Genomic DNA, 20,788 nt, shown 5'->3' with positions numbered 1-20,788 from the left:
GGCGGCGACGCAGGTGGTTTGCGCCGCGCCTGTGCTTCTCGCAGCCGACGCCTCGCAGCACATCCCTGCCCCGCTCTCCTCGTCCACCACCAGTTCGTGCGCAAGACCATCCCAATCCACCGAGAGATGCCTTCAGCGTCCCGTCAGCTCGAGCCCGTTTGGCTGCCTATGGAATGCAATGGTGATTGGAAGTCCACGTATCCGCACCGCGCGCTGGAATTTATGAATTGTATGTACTACTGTAGGCAGCATCAGTTCGAAGCCTCAAGGGTCCTGGGTTTTTTTTTTAAAAAAAAATAGGGTCCTGGGCTATCTTACCCTCATTCCTCATATATCCTTCATCTGGATTCCGTAGTTCGTCCTAGTAGCAGGAGCACATTCTTAATTTCTTGCGCTACTCATTTGAATAGGGCGGTTGGACAATTGGATTCCTACAACTCACCAAGTTAATTTGAAGGTGCTATTATAGAGGGGTTCGAATTTGATGGACGGTGGACATATCTGCGCCCAGCCAGTTGCACTAGATTGTTATGACGCACATAAAGCCATATATGCGTGTGTGATGATACCTTTTGTAACGTCAACATGCTTGCAGTATTGATCAAACATTAAAAGTGTAAGTGTTATGATGGCTCACTTATTCATTTACTGAGTAATATTAATGTATAAACATGTCTTCTTCTGGCAGGTATATTCTCGTGTACGGCACATCAAAGACTCACCGGAAAACAATGGTACTGTAGAAGCACTCAAGCACACATGACTTCACCGTAGGAATTAATATTCCAGTACTAGCGTAATTTGGATAAAGCAAAATAGGACTCGCAACAACAAAAACACAAGGAGAAAAGTGTTGTAGAGGAAGCAGGCACATGGACAAGCCATCAACATCAGGTTCCGCCTTCTTCTTTTTATCTTCAAATCATCAACTTGGAGTAGTAAAGTTATCTGAGAATGGAATGATCCAACAGGACCTTGCTTTAGCATGTGTTGCATATAGAATTGGATATATGACATTACGACTTTTCGGACTATAAGTACAACCAGCAATTGCAACAAATAGCAAGACAAGAGTAAAGTTGCTACATAAGAACTTATTTTTTTTGCCTTTCCAGTGTTCTCTTTTATCTAGCATGATGGCCAGCTAGCATTCATGTAATTCAAATAGTTTTACAAATGACTGAGTAATGGAAATTAATGATTGCAAGCACTATATGCCGGATATTTATGAGAGTCAAAGAGAGGAAAACTGAAGACGGAAGCAAAATAAACTTGCAAGCTCCACAAAGGATCAGGATCCTGACCTTGCCTAGAAGAAGGAATCAGGGCGTTCCCTGCATCTGAGCCTCTGGGGATCCCTGATCAGCATGGCAGCATCTTTCGCTGCAGCCGCAGGGCATCGGAAGCTCCAAGGATCCCTGATCAGTTGCAACATATTTCCCAGCTGGACCAACCCTTTTTAGCAATAAAATCCTTGGCCTCTTAGGGTGCATCCTAGCTTCATTTTCCCAGAGTTCTATGGTTTCTTTGCTGACCATAGAATCCAAAGCGATTTCCTGAAGACGTCCAAAACTTTTCATTTGGAGATGATCGGAAGGGCCTAGTAGATCTTTACATAGCAACTGAAGGGAAACTAAGGGACTCAGTAATGCTCCTTGCTGGATTGTTGGGAGTCCGGGTTCTTGCACCACCAGGCGTAGGCGTTGTAGGCTACGGAAGTTCCCAAGATTTAGGATGTCGATAACTGCCACATGTGTGGCAGAAAGGGAGACGCACCACACGTCTCTAATGCAAACAGATTGTCACGTCATCACATGCATGCATGTAGGAATTTTTTTGGATTTTCATTTTTTAAAATGTTTTATCTCTTAAACGAAAAATCCGATTGAAGATCCGTTTTCACCATTAAATCTCTCGCGACGAGATCTTCGAAACTAGATCCCATGTTGATATGTTTTGATGAATTTTTTTTGGATTAAAAGTTGCCATGTCTATTGCATATGAATTGCCATGGTGTTTACATTGAAGTTGCCATGATATGTTTCAGCAATTTTTTTCTACATTTAAAAGTAAATTTTGACATTTATAAAATGGGGAATTAAGAAACTAGACTTGCCATGAACCATAAACTAAAATTGCCATGATACATGCACGTAAAATTGCCATGGTTCATACAAAAAAATAATTTTTATGGTCAAAGTACTGGAGTTGCCATCATGAAAATACTAAAATTGCCATGATCTACAAACTAAAATTGCCACATGGCAACTTTAGTTTAAGCCCTATGGCAACTGCAGTGTAAACATCATGGCAACTTCTGGGCAAAAAAATTTTTGTTGAAACATATCAACATGTAGTCTAGTTTTGAAGATCTCATCGAGACGGATTTAATGGTGAAAACGGATTTTTAGTTTGCTTTTTTATTTAGGAGATACAATATTTTTAAGCCGAAAACCAAAAAGATTCCTGCTGATGTCATCTATTCATACGTGGCAAAATGAGTGGTGGAGGCGTGTGGGCGATGTGCAAACGCCCACACGTGTGGGCGTTAGCTTTTTCCAAGATTTATGTGTAAATCACCTGCAAGGTGGATGAGGGAGTCTTGGATTAGGGGGTGTCCGGGTAGCCGGACTATACCTTCAGCCGGACTCCAGGACTATGAAGATACAAGATTGAAGACTTCGTCCCGTGTCCGGATGGGACTTTCCTTGGCGTGGAAGGCAAGCTTGGCGATGCGGATATTTAGATCTCCTACCATTGTAACCGACTTTGTGTAACCCTAACCCTCTCCGGTGTCTATATAAACCGGAGGGTTTTAGTCCGTAGGACAACTTCAACATACAATAATCATACCATAGGCTAGCTTCTAGGGTTTAGCCTCCTTGATCTCATGGTAGATCTACTCTTGTACTACCCATATCATCAATATTAATCAAGCAGGACGTAGGGTTTTACCTCCATCAAGAGGGGCCGAACTTGGGTAAACATTGTGTCCCTTGTCTCCTGTTACCATCCGCCTAGACGCACAGTTCGGGACCCCCTACCCGAGATCCGCCGGTTTTGACACCAACATTGGTGCTTTCATTGAGAGTTCCTCTGTGTCGTCGCTTTTAGGCCCGATGGCTCCTTTGATCATCAACAACGATGCGTTCCAGGGTGAGACTTTTCTCCCCGTACAGATCTTCGTCTTCGGCGGCTTCGCGCTGCGGGCCAATTCGCTTGGCCACCTAGAGCAGATCGAAAGTTACGCCCCTGGCCACCAGGTCAGGTTTGGAAGTTTAAACTACACGGCGGACATCCGCGGGGACTTGATCTTCGACGGATTCGAGCCACAACCGAGCGCGCCGCACTGTCTCGATGGGCATGATCTAGCTCTGCCGACGAACAGTGCCCTGGAGGCCGCACTCGCACTGGTTCCGACCCTTAATTCGGAGCCTACTGCGCTGATCGAGGAAGAGCGGTTGGACGCCACCTCGGGGGCTGCGATCTCAAAGGCGATCGAGCCGAACACCAGCCCCGCACTCCGCCGGGCCCGTGACTCCGAGGGGCCGGATTCCTCTCCGGACTCTGAGCCCCCCGCGCCCCTGCCGATAGAATCCGATTGGGCACCGATAATGGAGTTCACCGCCGCGGACATCTTTCAGCACTCGCCCTTGGGCGACATCCTGAAGTCGCTAAAGTCTCTCTCTTTATCAAGAGAGCCCTGGCCGGACTATGGTCAGCAAGGATGGGATACGGATGATGAAGAAATTCAAAACCCACCCACCACCCATTTAGTAGCCACCGTCGATAATTTAAACGATGCGCTCAACTTCGACTCCGAAGACATCTACGGCATGGACGACGATGCAGGAGACGCAGATGAACCAACGCCTCTAGAGCATTGGACAGCCACCTCATCTCACGATGTGTACATGGTGGATACCCCTAAAGGAAGCGACAACGAGGAAAACGGGAATGGAACGAGGGATCGATCTCTCGAAAAACAACCAAAGCATCGGCGTAAACGCCGACCCAAGCCCCGCCTCGATACAGACCCAGCCATAGAGCAGGATGAGCTGGTAGACGACGATCATGCCTTAGAGCAGCCGTCCGAACAGGGCAACCCGGATAGAGAAACCGAACAACCCTCCCCCGGCGAAAATGGCATACCGGACGATCTTACGCCGGATAAGCCCACGGAGCAGAAGAATCTCCAAAAAAGGCTCGTTGCAACCGCACGCAGCCTGAAAAAGCAGAAGCGGAAGCTAAAAACTGCGGAAGATGCACTCCGAATCAGATGGAGTAATGTAATCAATACCGCAGACAAATACGGCGGTAGTCGTCACACTAAAAGCTATCCGAAGCGAAAGCTACTGCCCGAATTCGACGAAGAGGCCTTAGAGCCCTCGCATTCAAAAAGTAAGAAAGCCACCCGGTCGGATAGACGACCCCATGGCCAGCATAAAGCGGCGAGCGGCGCCGCACTCAAGCCGGCATGCGACTCACTTAAGGATTCGCATCAAAAGGATGGCCCATCCAGATCCATTTATGGGCCAAGAAAGCAAGCTCTCGTAAGCAATGCAACCAAACCAGTGTCCGAACATCACGGCACACCCAAATACAGGGGTGCCGCACACCCCTATGTTTCACCGATGAGGTCTTGGATTACGAATTTCCAGCGGGATTCAAACCCGTAAACATAGAGGCATACGACGGAACAACAGACCCTGGAGTCTGGATCGAGGATTATATCCTCCACATACATATGGCCAGAGGAGATGATCTCCATGCCATAAAATATTTACCCCTCAAGCTTAAAGGGCCAGCCCGGCATTGGCTTAAAAGCCTTCCTGAAAACACCATTGGAAGTTGGGAAGAGCTCGAGGACGCTTTCCGAGCAAATTTTCAAGGGACCTACGTCCGCCCCCCGGAAGCAGACGATCTCAGTCACATAACGCAACAACCCGGAGAGTCAGCTCGGCAGTTCTGGAACAGATTCCTTACTAAAAAGAATCAGATAGTCGACTGTCCGGACGCCGAGGCCTTAGCAGCCTTTAGGCACAATGTCCGAGATGAATGGCTCACCAGACACCTCGGCCAAGAAAAGCCAAGAACAATGGCCGCACTAACAAGCCTCATGACCCGCTTTTGCGCAGGAGAGGACAGCTGGTTGGCAAGATGCAGCACCAGCGACCCAAGTATATCCGAAACTAGGGATGGAAACGGAAAACCACGACGCAACAAGGACCGTCGCCGGACTAAAGAAAACAGTCCAAAGAGCACGACAGTCAATGCTAGATTTAAAAGCTCGCGGCAGAATAAGAAAAAGCCGCCCCTCCAGGATAATAGGGACGACCTATCCAACCTAAACAAAATCCTGGACAGGATATGTCAAATACACAGTACTCCTGGGAAGCCTGCTAACCATACCCACAGAGATTGTTGGGTTTTCAAACAATCCGGCAGACTCAATGCCGAACACAAGGGGCTCGACACACCAAGCGATGACGATGACGAATCCCAAAAGTAGAGCACCAGGAAACAAAAGAACTTCCCACAAGAAGTGAAAAGAGTAAACTTACTTCACATTACAAAACGTGCGGCACCCATGAAGGTAAGCGCCATATGGCCTACCCCAAAGGAGTCTCGCCACTGGTTGTCAAAACCAATCACCTTCGATCATCTGGACTATTCCAGAAGTATCAAGAACGCAGGCTGGACAGCCTTGGTACTCGATCCAATAATCGACGGACTCCAGTTTACAAATGTCTTGATGGACGGCGGCAGTGGACTAAACCTGATATATCAGACTGAACAAGAATTCGCCACAGCAAAACCTCCTTTCAAGGGGTAATGCCAGGTCCAGACACCCGTTGTATGGGTTTTCTCCGGCTCGAAGTTATATTCGGCTCTGCCGATAACTTCCGCCGCGAAAAGCTGACTTTCCACATCGTCCCATTCTCAAGTCGCTATCAAGCACTGCTGGGACGCGAGGCTTTCGCTCGCTTTAATGCAATACCGCATTATGCATCTCTTACTCTTAAGATGCCCGGTCCACGAGGCATCATCTCTTTGAAGGGGAAGCATTGAGTGCGCCTCCTCCGAGCGGAGGATTGTGCGGCCGCTTTAACAGCCCCACAATACAATGGCTTCACCAGGCAGAACATCCGAACAGGTCATTAAGACCACGGACACGGATAGACGAGTCTGGCACAAAAGTATCGTTGATAAAGGCTTAGTGGCCATATACCCCTGCCCTAGGGGCTCCGCACATATAAAATAAGAGACAATAAAGCTCAATTTTATATATTTTACTTTATACTTTGTTTATTTAATATAACTTTTGTTCGGCATGACCCTTTTTCAACTTACTTCCTCTCTTTTACAGACGAACGTCGTGCTGCGCCCGTCCAGGATACGGCACAACGGAGACACAGGCGCAGACGTGCAGCAGGGACCCGTTCCAAGGATTCTTTTCAGATTAAGACCCTGCGTAAACCTTTTTTACTGTCTCTTGTTGATACACATCCCCTGGTTCTATAACCAAGGAGGAGGCTGGCGTCTTGGCATGTGGCCACGTCAGAATTCCTGCGCGTACCTGGACACTAGGGGCTTATACCTAAGAGCGTTACCTCGCCCGCTCTCATAAAGACCGAATACCTTAGGTAGTGTTCGGCGTCGCGAGTTTGGCCTTATATGCATCAGCTCTGAATCATGATTTTGGTCAAATGTTGGGTTGCCCGGCTCCTGTGTTCGGCCGCCTTACGTTCCGCTCTATCGACTAAGGCGGCACCAGGAGAACTACTGCGATTGTGCCCCGGTTCGGCCAGGCGAGCACCTCAGTAGAGAAAGCCGAAAACCGACTATCATGATATAGCGTGAGACTGGTCAACCACTCGATGACCTACCGGAATCTATAGGATTCCTCCGCTTTAACAAAGAGCCGTTTCCCGGCCAGGCACATACGCGCCCTGAATTCGGGCGAGCGCAGTCGCCACCAGGGGCTATCTAAGTAGCCTCACTGTCAAACTCCTATGGCTAAGTGAAAGTGATAAAGCATTATAGTCCGATTGCCTAGTTCGCTGCGCTGTCACCTTCTTTGTAGGACCAAGACGTTGGATTAAGTGTGAAAAAGCGCCTTCTGCGAACATCCCAGCATTATGTGCATGGGGGCTGAAGCCGACGACTGCAATCTTTCAGATTTTATATAAACGGCCGCAAAGGAGGTGTTAAAATACTTGCAGACACAAGTATAAAAAGTTCCTATAATTATTTTACAATTACATATGCTATTCCAATATAGCATCCTTCGAGCACTGCGTCTCTATTATATGAGCGCCTTGCAGGACTTCCTGAAAATAGTGCTCGGCAGGAACTCGGCTTCGGTCCGAATCTTGGGACGCAACAACGGCGGTCTCCATTTCCACCCAGTATGTCTTGACACGGGCAAGAGCCATCCGCGCACCCTCTATGCATGCCGACCTCTTAATTGCATTGATATGTGGCACCGCATCAAGGAATTGCTGCACTAAGCTGAAATAACTCTTCGGCTCCGATCTCCCCGGCCACAAATGACCCATGACGCACTTCATGGCGAGTCCGGACAACCTATTCAGTTCGGCCCATTGAGCCAGACGATCGTCCACCGCCAGTGGACGCTCTGGATTGTGGAACTGCGACCAGAAAAGTTTTTCCACTTCGCGATCTTCTTGTTCTCGAAAGTGTTCGATCGCATCAGCAGCACTCGCTGCCAAATCCAGATAGGTGTCCTCCACACTCCACATCCGGTCCAACGGAGCAAACTTCGGACCACAAAACTTCCTCCGCAGCATAAAGGGCTTTCCAGCCGCAATCTGTCCGGCCTGACACAGCTCCTCCTTCACAGCTCTCATCGCAGAGCGAGCGTCCTTGGCATCAGCAACGGCCTTCTCTAAGTCCGTCTGTCTCGCCCGGTCTTCTTTTTCAAGGAGCTTGCAACGGTCAGCAGCGCTCTTTAACTTCACGGCCATCTCGGCCATCTCCTTCTTGCTTCGTCAGTGAGCAGCCTGTTCGGCTCTCAGCTCTTCAAGGGCCTTCTCGGTAGCCGCATCACCTTTTCTGGCTTGTTCCTTAGCTCGGGCAAGTTCCGCCCGAAGACTCTCCACAACGGCCGCACTATCTGCGTCAAGCACACACACATTGTAAGATAATGGCATAAACCTCCTCTTACCAGATGCCGCCCAAGGAATTACATACCTTGAGCCTCATCAAGCCGCTTGTTAACAAGCGGGATGTCGGCATCTGCCACGTCAAGTTGCCGCTTTAGCTCGGCAAATTCATCAGTCCGGCTGGATTCCGGACACTTCGCCACCTACATACAAAGGCGACATTTTAGACCTGGGATTTTGATCCTCTGCGCGCCGTCACTTTTGACAACGCACAGAGTCTCAGGGCTACTATCTACACAGGGCGCATCTTATTTATGCGCAACTGTCAAAAAGTGTACACTATTTTACGTACCTCAAAACCTGCCAGTAAACTTCTGACGGCCTCATGCAATCCGCTTTCCGCGGACGAAATGCTTTCAATCACCGTGCCCATCAATGCACGGTGCTCCCCTGAGATAGAAGCTCGCCCTAGCAGATTCTTCAGCTCCTCCGACCGAACACCAAACGGTGCCGGACTCGTCCTATGGCCTCTTTCAAAGGCCGGACGCGGAGAACCTTGGGGGGCCATATGGCTACCTTCCGCCCCTACCGGATTCGGAGAAACCCTCCGCGACGACACCTCAGGGTCGCCCGCCTCGCTAGGTGGTACGGCAGGGGGAGGCGTTCCGCTCTCCATCATCTCCGGAAGAAGGTCCCCCGAAGACGAGCTCTGCTGAGAAGGGTTGAGGTCCGAGCTACAAGGTAAAATTTCGGTTAATCTTCTCAGATATAAAGCAAGGATTTCCCTTATCTCTCAAAAAGAAAATCTTTCTCTACTTACGGCTCGCTGGAGGGCTGATCCCCTTGAGGACATAGCTCGGCCGAGGTATCCCCCGGCGTAGGACCCTCTGCTGAGGATTTTTTTCCCCCGCTTTGAGGCCAGGGTCTCCGGGTCTCCAGAGGCGGTCCTTTTCTTCCCCTGATGAGAGGAATTTTCGGTTCCTTCCTCCCCAACAGCCTCCTTCGAGGAGGCCGTAGTTTCCTTGTCCCCTCCCTCGCTTTCCTCCAAAGGCACAATCTCCAACATCCTGACTAGCACGGGATCCGGCCTGTTCTCGGGGAGGGGAGCCAGACACCTGATCAGCTTTGCTTTCGCTATCTACTCCTGTTTAAAAGGACAACTCTTTTAGGGGCAAGTTTATGACAAATATACGGATAACGAGTCCGGGCACAAGGCTACTTACTTGAGTATCCGGGCGATTGCAGCTCAGACCTGCGTCCTCGGTTAAATCCGGACACATTGTTTGTGATCTGAAGAACAGTTTATACATCTCCGCGGGCGTTGCGCCCATGAAATGCTGGAGAGCTCGTGGTCCCTACGGATTGAACTCCCACAGGCGAAGGGAACGACGTTTGCCGGGCAGGGTTCGGCGAATCAGCATGACCTGCGTCACCTTAACCAGGAGGAGGTCTCTTTCTAAGAGATCCCCAATGCGGCCCTGCAACAAGGGCACGTCCTTGGATAACCCCCAATCTAATCCTTTGTTAACCCATGACGCTAGCCGTGGTGGGGGACCCGAGTGAAAGGCTGGTGGCGCCACCCACTTGGTGCCCCTGGGAGCGGTGATATAGAACCACTCTCGTTGCCATAAGCCGAGCTCCTCTTGAAAAGAGCCTTCGGGCCATGGAGCATCGGCATTCTTCCTTATAACAGCGCCTCCGCACTCCGCATGCCGCCCCTCGATCATCTTCGGCGCTACTTCGAAGGTTTTGAGCCATAGCCCAAAGTGAGGAGCAACGCGGAAGAAGACTTCACACACGACGATAAAAGAGGAAATGTGGAGGATGGACTCCGAAGCTAAATTGTGAAATTCCAGCCCATAATAGAACATCAGCCCCCTCACAAAGGGATCCATTGGGAAGCCTAACCCTCGAAGGAAGTGAGACATGAACACCATGCTCTCACCGGGCTGGGGACTGGGAATAGCCTGCCCTTGAGCAGGCAACCTATGCGAAATTTCGCTGGTCAAGAACTTGGCCTCTCTCAACTTTAGCACGTCCTCCTCCATCCATCGGCCTCAAAGATCGGAACCGGACATTGTCGAAGGTCCGAAGCGCCTGGAATCTGGAGCCTAGGGTGTTGGAACTTGAGGCGACGGGCGAACTCGTTTGAGATTGGAAAAAAGGAGTAAGGCCTTGGTCTCTTTATAAGAGGTTGAATACCAAGAGCCCTCCCCGTAACCGTTTGGGACTCGCCTTTAATCGAGAAAACATGCCAACGGGCACGATTGGCTTACCCACGTCCGTATTGATGAGAATCCCGTGAATAAAGGGGACACGATCTCTGCTTTGACAAGACGTGCCAAGGAAACCGTCTCGCAAAACGCGCTGAGAGTCGGACACTATCCTTGGTGTTTACAAACTTTTATGAAGAATTTGGAGGAGGAACCCGCCTTGCAATGCCGAAGACAATCTGCGCGCCGGACTCGTCGTCATTGAAGCCTGGTTCAGGGGCTACTGAGGGAGTCCTGGATTAGGGGGTGTCCGGGTAGCCGGACTATACCTTCAGCCGGACTCCAGGACTATGAAGATACAAGATTGAAGACTTCGTCCCGTGTCCGGATGGGACTTTCCTTGGCGTGGAAGACAAGCTTGGCGATGCGAATATTTAGATCTCCTACCATTGTAACCGACTTTGTGTAACCCTAACCCTCTCCGGTGTCTATATAAACCGGAGGGTTTTAGCTAGTCCGTAGGACAACTTCAGCATACAATAATCATACCATAGGCTAGCTTCTAGGGTTTAGCCTCCTTCATCTCGTGGTAGATCTACTCTTGTACTACCCATATCATCAATATTAATCAAGCAGGACGTAGGGTTTTACCTCCATCAAGAGGGCCCGAACCTGGGTAAACATTGTGTCCTTTGTCTCCTGTTACCATCCGCCTAGACGCACAGTTCGGGACCCCCTACCCGAGATCCGCCGGTTTTGACACCGACAGTGGACTTCAACCAGTTTAAGATAAACCAAGAGTTTTAGTGTAAACAGCGTTGATAGATCATCCCTCGTCAGATTAGTAGAGGTAAGGCACAGCTCTTTCAGACCACGCAGGGACGTAACAAACTGAATGAACTGACTCAGGCTGCCTTGCAGTTTGAGGGAGCTAACACAAACATGTTTTGTTGATGTTGCAGTTGTGTTGTCAACTTGATGGTGATGAAGCAAATCTTTGGAACAATCATTGATGTGAAGCGACAGAGAACGGTCACCTACTGGATTACCCATGCCAGCCTGAACAAACCTGTGAATGGCTTCTGAGAGTATGGTGTAATTCCTATATGTGCTACTGATCTCACACCATAGCTTGATCTTTGTCAGTTTTTTCATATGAACCATCAGTTCCGGGAATCCAGAGTTGCTGTCTACAACAACTCCTGCTAGAGTCTGCAAATTACTTTTTCCTTGCATGAACTTCTTACCGTTCTTGCTACTAATCTTGTTTAGCTTAATCTTTCCAAACAGGTGCGCTAGGTGGGGCAGATTAATGACTTCCACCGGCAATGTCTCTATCTGGGTGTTCCTCACGTCAAGTGTCTCTAAACAATGAAGCCTTTCCATTTCAACTGAAAGATTGCAAACGGAGCTCCCGAGTGTTAGATATTTGAGATGCAACAGCTTGTATATGTACCCGAGATGTTCTTCATTCAAACCAACACATTCTTTCAGATCCAACACTCTGAGGAGCTCACAACTTGTCAAATCTGAAACGGCTTCTCCTGCACCCCCAAAGATTGTTAGAGACCGCGGACGGAGTTGCTTGCAGACCAATCCTGTATTGGTAAATGTACTGATATTGGCAAACTTTTCTTTAACAGAGGTAACGAGATTGTGCAGGCGGTTGTGGCTACGTGAAGTTGGAACGGCAGCATGATCCATACCAGGTGTTGTATAATTTGTATGATTTTCCATGACTAGGTGACGGAACCGCCTTCTGTTCTTATCACCAAAAGATGTGACGAAATTACAAGACATGGACTTGTGCAGCATGAACTGGTGCATGATACCATGAGGTTTGCACGTCTTTGATTTTCCATCGTTGCTTTCATCGATGGACTGAATGATATTCCGGTCAATCAGTTCCTTGAAATTCTTATCAGCAGCCTCCAGGTCACCATCTATGTATCCTTCCGCTAACCATCGTCTGGTTAGAGTTTTCCTGCTGACGGGACGACCATTTGGGAATAAACTTGTGTACAGTAAACATGTCTTGAGACCACCAGACAGACTGCTGTAATTATTCACCAGAACTTGTCGAAGTTTTGTGAAATCTCCATGCGTGTTCTTGTCCATATGAGAACCTAGGCAGCTGCTGGTATCTTTGCAGAACTTTCCTGTGAGCTCACTTTCTCCTAGCAAATGGTTGGCCACACTGACGAGAGCAAGCGGATGGCCATCACATTTGTGTACGATTGCAGCCGAACCATCCTCCAAATCAGGTGAAGATCCTCCCAATAAAGAAACTTTCTTCTTTAGCAAAACCGTAGAGTCCTCTGCGCTAAGGGTTCTCATATTGTATACATAGCCGCCAGCAGAGCTGCATTTATTTGCTACGGAATGAATTGTTGTCGTCACTAGTATTCTGCTTGATGTTTCCACGAAATGATAGGTTCTATCGCCTTCCAATGTTGATGCTCCATGTCATCAATTACAATTAAGCACCTGTTAGGCAAATGGACAATATGAAATTGTGCTGAACTACTACTACTGGGTGGTCTTACACCCATCTCTTAAATACTGTATTACATATACTCCCTCCTTACCGGTGCATTAGTCACATTACGAAACCAAATAATCTCAAAACTCTTAGGCGCGGTGCATTAGCTACCCACCTCGTTCCCTATTTTTTGCCACGGAAAAAGAAATCAACCAATAGAAGACGTGGGGCCTGTATGCATTCAGTGACTTGAGACTACTAGCACAATATGCAGTGGTCAATTCTCTATATGCAATGGTATTAATTAGCAAACAAATATCAAGTTCTCTCGTTTTCCCCCACACCTTGATCGCAGTGCACAACCTAAGATGACTAATACACCGGTAAAAGGAAATCTAAGTGGCCCACATGCGTACAATACAAATGCTCTGATGTGATACTTCTTTTTTTATATGAAAAAGGACACCTGGCATCTTCATTTTAATAATTATCAAGAAAAACATCAGCCAGTAGAATAAGAATACAACTGGATGCGGAACGACCAATAAAACATAAAATTGCATTGAAAATCATACTAGCCTTCTTCTCCTTCAATTGTACATCTCCGATGGACATAAAAAATTGAATCGAATCAACAGTAGTAGTATCATGCATGGCTTGCTACATGGGTGGGGGAGTCACATTCAATACCTCGGTTAGCAAGATGTTAACTAGTTTAGAGCATCTTCAATAGCTGCCCTATTATAGGGCACTAGCATTTGTAAGGCACTTGGGGACAAAAAACGGCCTCCAACCAGTGTTTTGGCTACCACTCGAAATATTCGGTTACCGGGTGGTTACCGCATTTACCACTCCCCCCCCCCCCCCCCCCATCGAAAACACTCATACCTAGCAAAATATCCTGAATATTTTGAATTCAAACGTCAACTAATAGTTAGATACTACATGTCATCTCTTTCAGGTCAATCCAACTCCTCATGGCAAAGCCAACCTTTCCACAGCAACTGAGTCGCGTGTTTGAATCTGCTCATGCTCTTTTTTTTTAATTTATTTTTAAGGATGCAAAAGTTAAAAAACACAGTAAAATTGGGTAAGAGCCCAAGGGTCGAACTCACAACGCATCAGCAAGCGGCAGCTGCGGGTGAACAGCCACTACGCTACGGCAAGGTATGTATCTATGTTGATACGAAAAAATTGAATTCCAAATTTGATTTTATATTTCATCGGATTTTTTTCGGTATTTCATGGTTACCATGGTAGCCGCAAATTTCCGTGCCCCTCGGGAGAAAAGGTCCAATCGGGATCCAAAACCTTGCCTCCAACAAATGCCCTATCATCCAAAAATTGCAAAATTTTCTTGCGCGGCCCTAAAAGGAGGCATCAAGTGCTGCAAATATACAACATTTGGGCGGCTGCCGTAAAATAGTGCCCCCCACGCGATGCCCAACCACAGTCGTTTTGCTACCCTCCTGCGACCGGTCTGTTGCGCCACCATCGGCCCGCCGGCCAGCACGTCGCCATGGGCAGCTCCTCCAACGCCGCAGCCGACCCCGCGACGCTCCTGGCCTCCTAGCCATAGTCGGCGCGTCCGTCGCCATTCCCTCAACTACCGCCGCCGCCCCTGCTCGTCGTGGTGGATTCACGGCCCCACGACCGGCAAATGTCACTGGTAAGGATGGCCCTCGGCCAAAGAAGACCACCTCCATGCCCAAGCCTCGAGGAGGCAGCTGTTGGAAATATGCCCTAGAGACAATAAGTGTTGTGTTATTATTTATTTCCAAGTTTATAATTAATGTTTATATTCTATGCTATGACTGCTCTGATTCTTGAACCTATGAAAACCGAGAGGTTCAGAGGAAAATTGAAATGCACGTATAGAGTTAAAAACTATAAAATATGATTCCTAGTCTACCTATAGGACTAGCTCGAGTGTTGCATGATGGTTCTGTTTTTCTGATCATGAGCGTAGTTATGTGTAACGATAATTATGGCAAAATTGAGGGCACAATGTTGGAAGACCATTCGTGTTGAACTAACCCAAGTTGATTGCTATACTATGAGATCCTTTCATGAGTAGTTGATAGTTAATAACACAGAGAAAGTTAGCATATGCATAATTGTTTAGACCATGAGAATATCAAGTATCTTCGTACCAAATGAAGTACTTTTGGTTTTTTCTAACGTCAAGCGTAATAGGGTGATCATAACAGCAACTTACAGGTGCATCAAAAAAGTATGATAAGGTACTTGATAACTCGAGATTAGAGCATCTCCAGTCGTTGGCCCCCCCAGGAGGCATAAAAATCGCCGCCTGGGGGCGAGCCAGCGGTACAATCGGCGCGGGGGGGGGGGGGTTGGGCATCCAGCCGTCGCCCCCAGGCGCCGATATTGGCCCAGTTTTAGGCCCACTTTCGGCGAATAAAGGCCTCATATGGGCGAGAATCGGCCCATATTCGGCCCCGGTTCTTTGCTTCGATCCGCCCCGGCGTCGAGCCACCTTGCCGCGGCTTTTCATTGCTCGCCGGCGAGGGTGGCGAGGACCATGAGATGTTCCTCTTCCTGGACGTCGGCCTCGGCTTCCTCCTCCAGCAGCACGGTGAGCGCCTCCTCGTCGTCCGAGTCCATTGTCGAGGCAGGCAAATCACCGAACACCTTGCGGGCGCGGTGGGCGCGTACCCGCCACTAAACTGCCTCTCTGCGGCCGGAAACGGCGTGAAAAGCGCCCAGGTGCTGGTGGAGGGGCTGCCTTGGCGAAACCTCTACTCTTTTTTCGGCGGGGATGGACACTCTAGCGGTGGCGGGCGATTGGCGGCGGTGGGATCAGCCGGTTGGTGGCTGAGCGCGCGGGGTGTGTGAGGCGAATCTGGAAGCAGGACTTGACTTTTCGCCTGGAGGTGTGGGCCAGACGCGCTTTTCCCTCGCGCCAGAGCCCACGAGCGCCCCCATTGCGCTGGGTTCGGCCTGCGATCGCCGGGCCCAAAAACGGGCCGAACCGGCGGATTTCGGCATCCTGGGGGCACGACTAGGGCGTTTTTTCAGCGTCGGCGCTGAAAAAGTCGCCTGGGAGGGCCTGTTGGGGGCGCGGCTGGAGATGCTCTTAGAATTTGCTCCTTTGATGATGAAGAGATATTCTTACGGCCCTCTCAGTGTGATGGTATCCATCATCGTCTGGCCAGACACAATATGACCTACTCACGGGGATGCCGGAACACATGAACGAGAAAAGACAACAAAATAGGTAACGAGCAAACTGATATAGTGATCATGTGTTTGATTCACGGGGATGCCAATATATTTCACATCAAATTTTTGTAAAGTATCGTGAAGCAAATGGAATAGCACATGGTAACTGAAGGTTCACTTGAATATCATTCGTATGGGTATAGGGGTCAATGTGGATGTCCACGGTTTCTCTATTGATCATTGCACAAAAGGTGTTTCGGTCCTGTTAATAGTTCACCGAACCTGCAGGGTCACACTCTTAAGGGTTTATGATCTGTTGAGTTCTATTGGAGTTCAGTGTTTGAGAAAATAACACTGGAGAAATTTCAGGGTCAACAAAAAATGTTTTGAGAGAGAACCGTAAGTGTTTCGGAGAAAACCGGGTTAAACCGGGAAGGTGGACAAGTTCTGGAGGACCTACTAATAATATAGGAGAGCTCCGGTATTTACCGAGAGAACCTTGGGATTATTCTAAGCGTCATAGGATGACCTATATGGGTGGTGCACACACACACACACACACACACACACACACACACACACACACAAACATTATTCATCACCGAGGATGCAGAATAAGTTATTCTTCACCCGAGGTAATCTTATGATCGCTTCATAAATAAATTACGTTTGGAATACAAATAGTTACACATAAAATACGTAAAATTTGGTATAAGAAAACAAAAAAAGGTTATATGACCAAAAATATCGCATTTTATGTGTGGTGGCATGGGGGGGGGGCATGTGTGGTATGAGTGGTGCAATGGGTGGCGTCATGGGAGAATACATGGGGGTTTTGATGAGCATGATGGAAGGTAGCCTGGGTTCCAGGAGAGGCGGCTTTGGTTCCGTGGGAGGCGGCTTTGGTGGTACGATGAGTTCCATGGGAGGCGACTTTGGTGGTACGATGAGTGCCATGGGAGGTATGGATGGTGGCATCAATTCCATGGGAGGTATGGGTGGCGACATGGATGGCACAAAGCATGAAAATGAACAAATAAAGTCTGTGATGAGCATGAAACCAATACTGGAAGCCATGGTGAGGAGAAAGAAAGGACGAGTGGAAATGAAGGTTGAGAGAGTATGTACCTTTACTATGTTTATGTGTACTTTTGCTTGTGTTGGTCACCCACTTTTTGGTGCCCCGAAATTTCTTCCAACCACAATTTGGTGCTCTAAAATAGGGCAGCTATTGGAAATGCTATTATGCTTTATTTGTTTAACTAAATAGGGCAGCAATATTACAAATTACGGAAAGCTCTAGGAGCATCTCCAACAGCTGCCCTAAAATATGGCACTGAAAAACAGGTTTAGGGTACTAAAAAGTGAGTTTTAGGGCCCCGGATTTTTCTTCTCCACCAGTGGCCCGAATGCACCCAACCATATATTTTCTTCTCCATGATTGCATACATATTGAAATATTAAACGAATCTCAAATGAAGACAAACCATATAAAACATGAATAGTATTTAATTTCAGTTAGGTGCAGCACAACTGGCCCAAATTTGTCATGGTTTCAGACCTAACTAGATGTGACCTCTTCACCACCACCATCTACATAAACAATACACCTATAACAGTATTGGTGCTAGATCAGCAACCATGTGCTCTGTACTTTGAACCAGCCTGGCTAATGGGCGGCAGTACCTCTGTACTTGTTTTCTAGTTTAGTGGTTCTATGGTAGGCATGAGTTTGTTAATCACCATATGATAATGCTACCAATACACTACACTAGTCCAAGTTAGACTAATCTACGTTTAATCCACCATAAAAAACTTATATCTAATCTGGTTAAGCCGGATCATTGTCTGTTCCTCTGCAGCATCTGCACATGAACCAGAAAAAAGGACATGAAACAACGAGTGGATTGGATGAAGTACAGATTTGATACAATAGATTGGGCTGGACAAAAATCAGACGGCGGGGGAGCACCAAATTCGGTCTGATGGTTGTACTTGCAGCAACTAAATATTGGAGCTCCATGAATAACCAACAAAAGGGGATCATCTACTTTGCTACTGTACTTCCGAAATCAACATCGATGGTTTTAGTTTCACGGCGAAGTGGAGGAGGTGGCAAGACTTGATGATGGAGGAGTCGCCAATGACGAGCAGCTTAAGAGGTAGTCGTTGCAGAAATCTACCACTCGAATGCGGGGAGCTTGAAGAGGTAGTCGTTGTAGAAATCCGACACAAATCCGAGCGGCTGGCCACAAAATCGGTCAGATGGAGCCGCTCATGATTCCCATGCACGACATCTCGGCCAACACTGCTTGGCTCCTCTCTTACCGGTCAACACTGCCTGGCTCCACTCTTGCCGGCCAATACTGCCTGGCTCCTCACCCAACAGCTCTCTGGTGCGGGCGGGGTGCGGTGTTCTGGCTGTGCAGCGCTCGGTCGGGAAACTTTCGGGGGTTCGTTGTGCGTTCATGCGCTGTTGTTTTTGTTTTGCTGCTACTGCAAATTTGCAGCACAAGAGACTAAAACTTAGGGCTGCGCCTCATATTGGGAGCAGTACTAGCTGTGTACACTAGTGTAAGACGTTTTTGCAGATAATTTCTCATTTCTAAATTTTAATGTGTGACCTACTGACCTTCTATATCCATCAAACATGAATGGAAGATGGTTCGATGTAGGACTTGGATATCACTTGTTAATCCCTTTTTTTTTGCATCTTCCTTTTTTACATAGATAATTTTCAATACAAAAATATGTTGTGCAGGTTTACGCCTATGACTGAAATAGATAATAGATCGGCAGGTCTCCAAAAGTGGTAAATTATGCCAAAAAACTTAATTGTGTTGAGTAGGTACTCACTGCTGCCGCCTTTCAATTGCTAAAAAAATGTACAAAACCGACGAGAAAGAAACCAGTATGGTTTATATCATTTAAAAGGTATATAGGAAACTGGATCAAGAAAGTAATATGCGGGCAAACAGAGATGTCAAATTGATGCATGCTAATCATATAAGACGATTGATTCTGATTGGTCAGGGGACATACCTTGTGCTTCTAGCTTGCAGATGATGTATGATGTGCTGCTGGAGCTGGGGTACTTGTTGTGTTGGTAGCACTGCTCGTGCTTTGCTTGGAAGAAGCTGCTGTAGTATCGCCGTCAAGAGCCCCTTGGCGTCGTCTTTGTGCTTCGACGCCACAACCCAGGCACGGCGAAGGAATTTCCGGCGGACTTGAGGGCAGTGATACACTGCCTTTGCGAGTGCCGTCTTTCCGGAGCCGCCAAATCCGACGATGGATATCACCATCATTTTGTCTCCCTCCACCTCTAGCAAATCCACAACCTCCTGCTTGGGTTTCTCGATGCCCACATGATGATGATGTTCCTCAAATGTGTCCGCATCGTGGGAAGCTACTGGATGCCCCTGACGATCTTGGGAATCTTCCTGCTGGCCGCCCTTGACACCGTAATTTGTTTTCTGCTGATGTGCCCCCTCCAGCCGCTTCTTCAGTTTCTGAATCTCATCAACAAAGTACACTGGATCGCCGATTGACCCCGCTTCTTCTCCACATGCAGCGCAAGGAAGGAACCGGTCCAGGCAATCCTCGATGTCAAATGCCAATTCCCGCAATACAGTCATGGATATGCGCTCTACAGCACGGGTGGGCCCCTTCTGCGCGAGCTGATCCTCCATCGCACCAGCAATCAGGTGAAGCTCCGCTTTCATAGAATCGATATCATCATGCAGGGCACTCAACTGGTCGTATCTCTGCTCTAGCACGGCGAAGAGCCTCGCGACGATGTTAGTCATCAGAGCGCTCACCACCGCGGCCTCCATCCCTCCGCCGCCTGGTCGCCGACCCACTCCGGCCCTCTAATTCTTTTTGGCAACCAACACTAGTTTTTCGGACAACACTGCTTTGTAATGGAGGCCTAAAGGGTATGGCTAGATGGGGACAGACATACACTGAAGATAGCACCGGATGACTTCATGGTTACCGCAGAAAATACGATAACAACCCTCGCAACTACTCCTAGATGCTTGGTCTTAGACGGCCTGAACAATGAAATGATAAATTTAAATCCTAAAAAATTTAAAAGTGTTAACCTGAATTTTGTTCTGGTTCTGTATATTTCGGTCCTTTCTATATGATTTTTTTTGGATGCCCCATCCTCGTTAGAGTGGTTTAGCACCTTCAAAGTTTTTCATAAATATATTTAGATTAGAGCATCTCCACTAGGTGATGTATAATAGCGGTTAACAGCTTTTGATGTAAAAATGGCACAACAACGACCTCCAGCAGCTGCCCTATATGAATTTTTGGCCAATCCTTTATACATCGCGATGTAAAATAGGACACTGTGATAATAATCTCCCCCTTTCTCTCTCGCGACCGCGTCCCCCCCCCCCCCCCCCCCCCCCCCCCCCCCCCCCCCCCCCCCCCCCCCCCCCCCCCCCCCCCCCCCCCCCCCCCCCCCCCCCCCCCCCCCCCCCCCCCCGCGGGCGACCGGCCGCGCGTCGGGCCTCCTCCCTCCAGGCTCCCCCCCTCCCTTCTTCCTCCTTGCCGCCGGCGCCGGCGCCCGCGGCCGGCTTGGCCCTGGGGCTGCTGGTGGCGGCGGCCTCCTGGCCCTTCCCCTCCCGGTCGCTCTCCGGCGCGGGCGGAGCGGCTCCGAGGGGTGCATCTAGGCGGCGGGGCTCCGTGGCGCATGCAGGCGAGCAACTGGGCGGCGGCGGCGCTGTTGACGGCGCGGCGGCGGGATCTGGCGTCGTTCGCTCGGCCCAAAT

General features: G+C 48.6%; 1 protein-coding gene across 2 annotated transcripts; it reads right to left on the bottom strand.

Moving 5' to 3' along the window:
• Positions 1–662: 662 nt before the first annotated feature.
• LOC125540648 (disease resistance protein RGA4-like) lies at positions 663–19,904 on the bottom strand. Of its 2 annotated transcripts, none has more exons than XM_048704244.1 (2): positions 19,050–19,904; positions 663–948 (listed from the first exon to the last, which is right to left on the bottom strand). In XM_048704244.1, the coding sequence occupies exons 1-2, from the start codon at positions 19,838–19,840 to the stop codon at positions 945–947; spliced, it is 795 nt and encodes a 264-aa protein (XP_048560201.1). In that variant the 5' UTR covers positions 19,841–19,904; the 3' UTR covers positions 663–944. The 2 variants fall into 2 exon arrangements, with proteins under 2 accessions (XP_048560201.1, XP_048560200.1); XM_048704243.1 differs by lacking the exon at positions 663–948 and adding an exon at positions 14,153–14,567.
• Between the last annotated feature and the right edge of the window lie 884 nt (positions 19,905–20,788).

The sequence above is a fragment of the Triticum urartu genome, chromosome 2 (genome assembly GCF_003073215.2).
Source record: "Triticum urartu cultivar G1812 chromosome 2, Tu2.1, whole genome shotgun sequence".
NCBI lineage: Eukaryota > Viridiplantae > Streptophyta > Magnoliopsida > Poales > Poaceae > Triticum > Triticum urartu.
The sequence above is the reverse complement of the archived record's forward strand: the minus strand, read 5'-3'. Positions and strand labels throughout refer to the sequence as shown.